The 7,625-nt window shown below is 34.6% G+C and overlaps 2 protein-coding genes across 2 annotated transcripts in view; both read right to left on the bottom strand.

Annotated features, from left to right (window-relative positions):
* Positions 1-851: 851 nt before the first annotated feature.
* PCYB_051140 (tryptophan-rich antigen) lies at positions 852-2,304 on the bottom strand (the record flags this gene model as incomplete). The annotated part of the gene is made up of 2 exons (XM_004220995.1): positions 852-1,892; positions 2,116-2,304. The coding sequence occupies 2 exons, from the start codon at positions 2,302-2,304 to the stop codon at positions 852-854; spliced, it is 1,230 nt and encodes a 409-aa protein (XP_004221043.1).
* A 4,004-nt stretch (positions 2,305-6,308) lies between these two features.
* The window catches only part of PCYB_051130 (hypothetical protein), a gene marked incomplete at both ends in the record, with an annotated part of 1,451 nt that continues 134 nt past the window's right edge, over positions 6,309-7,625 (bottom strand). The window contains one exon of the mRNA XM_004220994.1: positions 6,309-7,539. Within this exon, the coding sequence (XP_004221042.1) occupies positions 6,309-7,539 (1,231 nt within the window). The remainder of the gene's footprint in view (positions 7,540-7,625) is intronic.

Genomic DNA, 7,625 nt, shown 5'->3' with positions numbered 1-7,625 from the left:
ATTTGACATATCTATTTTGCAAGGCCTAATTAAGCGGGACAGGGGGAGGGGACACAGCTAAAAAGTTTATCTACATAAATCATCACTATTACACGATGGACGGAAAAAGGAAGCCATTGACTGAAGCATTTCTGCTTAGCCGACATTGACTTAAAAGGAAAATCGTCACCATAACGTCGAAGGGGCGAACCGGTCGGGGCAAACAGACTCAGTGCACCCATACAAATGTGCAACGTTTCCCTCTGTGTAAAGAGATATGTTACAATATGGCTTCTTTCCCTAAGCAAGCAGACATAGGAACATTAGTGCGCACATTTAGGCAGTTTAAGGAAAGTTATTACCCCCTCCTCCCCACCTTTTAAGAATAGATGAGGTGCAAATAATTCGTATATCCCAACTGACACGGAAAAATGGGTATTACATGAACATGCGGTACACATTCTTTTGGAAAAAATAATTCTCCAATTTTTCTCATTTCTGACGATAGATAAACAACATACAACACGTAGCAAGTAAAACACACTTGTTTCTTTCTCCCCCAATGTTTTGTTCATTTCTATAGATTGGAAAATTTTCTCCCAAATTAGTATATACCATTTTATTTTCTTTCTTTTTCACATGGGTGCATTTTGGATGACGGAGAAAGTACCAGATCTATTTGGTATTTCCCACCCCTTCGTAAAGCGCAAAATTTGGAATAATTTTAACCTATTTACAACTTTTGGCTAAATTTGTCTATACGGTAGGAACATTTTCTTCCTCTTCTTCTTCTTCCTTTATGGATTGAAGTTTATTTTCAAAGGATAGTAATGCGGAAGCTTGATGATTTTTTTTATTTTTCAACATTTTCACTAATTTTTTTTTTTTTCCTTTCGTTTTTCTTTTTTTTCCATTTTCTGTTCTAGCATGAATTCATTATATTTTTCATTAATCCAAATATCCCATCTGGAGTCATTTACGCATTTGTCAGCGAGTGATTCTGCCCACTGATTAATAGAAGGTTTTTTTGCATTCACCCATAGGGTAAATTTTTTATATTTATTGTATATAACTAGTTGTTCTTTAATTTTTACCCAGTTGTCCCATTCTTGTTTTTCATTGGTAACTCTGTTTTTCCATGCTTGCCATTTTTTCCTCTTATTAAAATGTAACCATTTCCATGTTTCTGTTTTTTCCCAATCATTCCAGTATTCATCTTCTTCGTGTTTCCATTCAGCCATGAGATATTTAAGTATTTTGTTGTTTTTCCATTGTATCCATTGTTTTATTAGCCATGTATTTAAGTAGGACTCATTTTCACGCAGCCACTTTTTCCAATCGCGGTAGATAAAATTCTTTAGTTCATGTTTTAACTGTTCTTTTATTTGATTTTGGTCATCACCTTTGATGCAACTCTTTATAAATACGCATTGGTATTCTTTATTTATATTATTTACGTCCATCCATTTATTTTCCATTTTGTTCATCCAGTTTTCTAATTCTTTGTCTTTACTATCAATCCAGTTTTGTCTTTCTTCTTCTATCCACAAATTTAAAAGTTGCCATTCTTCTTCGATATTGCTCATATATTTTTTCCATTCTTGGTTTTTCCATTCCTCTAATTCCTCTTCCGTCAAGTCCGTCAGATCTGTCAGAACTACGTAATTTTTTTGTTTATCTGCTTCAATTATAAGTTTTCTTATTTTTTCCTTTCCTTCAGCTATATGCTTTTCATTTTCTTTATCCTTTTCTTCTTGTTCTGTTAGGAAATCCTCCTTATCACTGGCTTCGTAATATTCTTCGTCATCTTCACCTTCCTCTTCGTCGTCCTCTACTTCTTCGTCATCGCTTTCCTTGTCCTCCTGTTTCCTGTTCCAAAGTATGGAGAGTCTGTTCGACTTTTTATTGAAGAACTGAAAATTTGAAAGGGGATAAGGGAGTTGTTACATGTAGGTCGAAATGGTTGTTCCACAAGCACGTTTTGATTTTCTTAGTGCATTTTTGTTCTTTTCCTAATGGAGTTTCCCCCACATTTTAAATATTCCACTTTGGTTTAAAGGGCGGTAAGGCCCACAAAAAGGTGCACATGTGTGTATATGTGCACATGTGAGTAGTTAAGGCTGTTCGCTCTCTTACCGAATATAGATGATTTAGAAAAGCGAGAAAAATAGATAAGGAAATAATAGCCCAAACGTACAAAAAGTTCCCATCGAATTTTACTGCTGGATTGAAACAGCTTAGCTTTGTGCTAACTGGAGAAAAAATGGCGTTTGCCATACTCATAGTCTTGGATGCATCATGAGCTAGCTCCATAGTTTTTTCCATTGTTCAGTTTAGGTAGATATAGTTTACAAATTTTTAATAATAATAGAACTAAGATTTATGGGAGGGCGCCTTTTTTCACGTGCACTGCACATTTCTATTTCCCCTTTTTTTAAAGGCGAAAAGGGAGAGCTGCTTCTTTGAGGGGTTAAGCAAAAAAAAGTGCAAAATGAAAAAAATGTGAAAAGGAGGAAAAACTAAAAACTACGAAAAAAGGCAAAAGAAATGGAGGAAAAACGAATTAGGACAAACAGTTGCACATTGCGGCAACTCTGCTGAAGGGCGGCGTGGCAATAATACTCAAATGGCAACGCGGGGGCATAAACAAATACGCATATATTTATATATATTTATTTGTACGCACTTGTTTGTGTATATTTATTTGTACGCACTTGTTTGTGTATATTTATTTGTAAGCACTTGTGTATATTTATTTACTCCCCTTAAAGCAAAACCCACTTCACAAAAAAAACAATGCTTCATTAAAAAGGAAAAATAAAGTAGCGCATGTACTTATGTAGTCGCATTAACGCTTTTCTAATTGCAGTGGTAGCAGTTTAATTCGGCCCTCTCACTTTGAACTTCTCCTTCTACTAGACTACGTCGAAGGAGTAAAGCAACTTGGCACAAATTGGCTCTACCTCACAAAAACAGGTCATAAGGAATATGTATAAATGTACAACTACACAGATGTATATATAATAACAACCAAGTATATATGCGTTAATTATATGTAAGGGCGTTTTTCTATTTTTCTCGTTTCACAATAAATAAATCAAGTCAAGTGCACTTTTATGGCCAAACGAAGTATACAGAGTTACGAAAAAAATTCATTTTCACTTAAACTTAATATGTAAAATGTCTCGGCGTTGTTGCAATATATGGTGTTATTTGGGGGCAAATTTAATAATTTGCACCACGCTTAATTCTAGTGAGCATTTGTGAATGACGCTGGTCAACGATCGGTGACCGGTGATCAGCCATCGCATGCACGAGCTTCAATTTGGTATGTAATATTTATTCCATTGAACTTATTAGATAATCTAATCAGGAAAAAAAAAAAAAAAAAAATGACAAAAAGGCCAAATGGCCAAGTAACGAAATGAAGCTTATAAAAAATATATATAAATAAAAGGATAAACTTCGGTTTTTATGGTTATATAATAGGCATGAAAAACGTTTGCCCCCTTTTTAATATAATTTTCTTTCTTTTCTAATTATTTTATATTCTTTTTTTTTTTTTAAAATGGTATCATTTCTTAGCGTAGTTCTTTTTATAAATGCCTTATATATTTATACATATGACACAACAATAATGCACTGAGGTTGCCACCTAAAAGTATGGTTTGGATTGGCAAGGTGAACACAACATGAACGAAAATAGAAAAGCAGAAAGGAAGAAAAACGACATACTGCTGCTTTCTAAAGTGGGCATCGGCACCGTTATGCGCTTTGTTTTATTGCTTTAAATTGTTGGACTTAGCCCCGACGACAAACACGTGGCATTAATTATGCAAATATATTATATATGGTCCTTCCGCCCTTAGTTCTGCAACAAAATTGCAGCCGATTTTTGCCTTCCTACATTTTTATCATAATTTGTTTGGTAAGCAGAGAAGATGAATCATTTCTATATGAAAAGGGACGAACATCTAGAAATAAATTATATATAAATTGGGTTACCCCAATTATAGTCAATAAATAAAAAATGTATTGGCATATCCCTGCAACGTTGAAAAGGGGAAGTTCTGCTTAAATGTTGCGTGCGAAAATAGATCTAAATTACGGACGGTAAAGATATAGGCACATACTTATATATATTATGTATATATATGTACATATATGTACGTATATATATGTACGTATATGTACGTATATATATGTACTTATATATGCTCGTTCGGAACCCCTTTTTTGTTATAACGTTTTTTTTCTCCATTGCGAGATGTGCAACCCGCGCAGATTGTTACCAAATAAATGTTCTTCAAAAAGTAAAAAAAAGGTCTGTGCTCACAAGCACGAATGTTTTATTTGCCTATTTTATTATTTTAACCCATTAGCAAGAAATGGTAGATAAAATATATTTCTCTGACGGGGTGTCAGTAGATCGGAAGCGGGTAATATAAGCATAATTTTTTTTTTTTTGCTGCATAAGAATGACCTATTTTTTGAAGCATTCTTGGACTTTCCTTCCACCCCTTCCTCGCTGTTACTTGGAAAAATCTTTTTCATCATTTGTTAGAATAGTAAAGAAAAAGTTAGGCAATGAATACTTATCTTATGCATATGTGCGTATCTGCCTACCTTTGTAACAATTATAAAATTGTACGTATAGAGAGAAAGACAAATTCGTGCCATGTGACAAAGAAAAGGGGCCTTTTTCAAAAGTACCCGGATTAATATGTATACTTGTACATACTCGCGTCACATCACAAGAGTGTAATAAGTGAAAAGAATTATTATTTTGTTTATTTTATGATAGCTATTGGTTATATTTTGTGCAAAGTTATGTAGAGTAGAGACATTTTTTCTTCCTCTCTGCTGGTCGCATAATGCAGCTAACTCGATGACTATCTAAAACGTGAGTATTCGAATTTTGGTTCCTCTTCCCCAACTAGCGATAACGAAATGGTGGTGTTATTTCGTTCAGAAGAAAAAGGGCACTGTGGTTCATATGCATGCATGTACATATACATAAACATGTGTGTGTTTACACAGTGACCATTTGCTGAAAAGAAGGGAATCATTCTCACGAACCCTTTTTCGCCCACTTTAACAGCTTTGTAACGACTTATAATGTGCGGCGAAACAACTCATCTAAACGTAGAAAAGAAATGCGAAAAAATAATTTTAAAAATACACGCAATGATAAATGTGCTTAAACGCGCACTTGAATTGAAGGAGAAAAATGTTGTAACAAAAAAAAAGCGGATTCTAAAAAAGCCCTTTAAGTAAACAAAATTGGAGAGAGATTCGTCGAAATTTCTCCTCGAATTAAGTATGTGAACAGGGATTTATCGCCCTAGAGATCGTCCACTGGGCGGAAAATGTTTGAAACGGTTGTGTTTTTATCACTTCAGTTACAGTACAAATTACAAGTGCATCAACAAATTGATCACGTAAATGCAAACAAAAAAAATTGAAATTTTATTCTATATACTACTTTTTTAACCCTTAAAATATAATAAAAAAGGGGCTTATTTATGCACTGAGCCGAAATGAAAATTGCTATTTACAACTTTTATGAATAGAAAATGGTGAAGATGCAAAAATGAACGAAACATGTGCAAATATTTGCTGCACATGGCAAATTGTAGCATTGATTTCTTACCGTAAAAGTGGAAAGGATCATGAAGACATAATTAAAATCAAGGATAAAACAAAAAAAAAAAAGGGACCCAAAACGAGCTTACAACGGTGCAGCGTTAAGGCGCTAGGAGTTACACAGTATGCACATTCTTGCAGAATACCACATCGTAGAAGGATAAAAAAAAAAATTAAAAAGTACCAAAACGACATAAATTTTTGCGTCTCCAATATTTCTGCGCCCCGCCCTGATTAACAACGAATAGAATCCGTAAAGCGAATGTATTGATCGTAATGCAATATGTGTGACAGTGCGGTGAGAAACGACTCGCCTGCATTAGCTGAAACGATACTTTTTTAACATTTTTAATTAAGCATGGTTAGAAAAATGTATTTACCGCACTGCATTAAAGTTTGCTTGTATAATTCCCATTTGCTGTTTTTTTTTTAATGTAGCACTCAAATAGACGTTCAAAGAGAGAGAATAAAAATGGGTTCTATTCACTTCCCAATTTTTTTACATCAATTTAGTTAGCTTTTTTTTTGTGGTGAGGGGTCAACCACAATCATTCCAACGCTTCCAAGGAACATATTTGCATGCACCCGTAAAATGTATCCTCTTACCTTTGCATTCGTCAGCCCCATTCTCCCTACGAAGCAATCAATTTATTAGGTTATGTTGCGTATATATAGCTAAGCTTTTATATAAACATATCAAAATTGGCTTCAGGTATTTCTCTACGGAACCAGTGTACCCATGATTGCTTTAGATTTTTATACCAATTTTCGTCACTTTTTTTTTTAAGATATTTTATAACTTCCCACTTTTCACTTTCTTCTTTCCACGATTCTTCATATCTCTTACCCCCCTTTAGTTTTCTAAGACGGCTCATGAAATCGTCCAGGTTTCGTCTATCTGTTCTATTTTTAGCATAGCGCATAAAAGAAAATGTTTTATGTTTGTTTCTCCACATCTCCATCTTGCTATACCTGTTAGGGTTGGAATCTAATCCGTACGATAATGCAATTTGGCAGCTGTTTGTTATATCTGACCAGGACCTATTGTCTATGTCGTCTAACTCTTTCCATTCCTTTGTGATTATATCCTCGAAGTTGAAGGGATTTAGTAGCTGAGAGGGAGTATCGGCCTTTTCCGCCTCTTTTTCTGTTTCTTTTGCTGTTTCTTTTTCTGCCTTTTTTTCTGTTTCCTTTTCTGCCTTTTTTTCTGTTTCCTTTTCTGCCTTTTTTTCTGTTTCTTTTTCAGCCTTTTTTTCTTTTCCCTTTTCTTCTTCCGGTTCCTCTATTTGTCCTATTTCAACAATTTCGTAGTCTTCTTCGTCCGGTTCAGCTATCTGCCCTATTTCAACAATTTCGTAGTCTTCTTCGTCCGGTTCAGCTATCTGCCCTATTTCGACAGTTTCGTGGCTATTTTCTAGTGGTTGGTGTATGCGCCCCCCTTCAACAATTTTATAATCGTTTTTTCCTGGTTTTATTATGTCCTCCATTTCTAGCTCTTCATAGCTGAGTTTTTGTGGATATTTGAATAGCCTTGTTTCTGTCCTTTTTTTTTCCCTTCTTAACAGGCTTTTTAAATCGTACTTTGGACGCATTCTTAACGGACCCCTGAGCATTCTTTTATCCTTCAATTTTTCTTCTTCCTTCTGTTGAGTTGCAGAATCCCTGCGTTCATTTTTTGTACTTTCATATTTGAATAGGTTTTTTAAATTTTCCCTTAAATCGCTTCTCAATTCGTTGTAAAACTCACTGTTATTTTGTGTATAATCATCCAGTGTGGCTTTCTGCTCTTCTTGCCGCCCTTTGATATAAATTGGTTTACGCGCAACCTCGTGGTTGTCATCTTTATACCTCATTTTGAGAAGTTTCTTGAAAAGGCTTCTTTCCATGTTGCAGGAAATGGATCGTATAAGGAAGCTATACAGAAGAATTAGAGGAGCATTTTTTATAGCTTTTTAGAAAATATAACTTTCACATATTTGTATGAACATATGTGTGTGTGT

Source organism: Plasmodium cynomolgi, chromosome 5 (genome assembly GCF_000321355.1).
Source record: "Plasmodium cynomolgi strain B DNA, chromosome 5, whole genome shotgun sequence".
NCBI classification, from domain to species: domain Eukaryota; phylum Apicomplexa; class Aconoidasida; order Haemosporida; family Plasmodiidae; genus Plasmodium; species Plasmodium cynomolgi.
The sequence above is the reverse complement of the archived record's forward strand: the minus strand, read 5'-3'. Positions and strand labels throughout refer to the sequence as shown.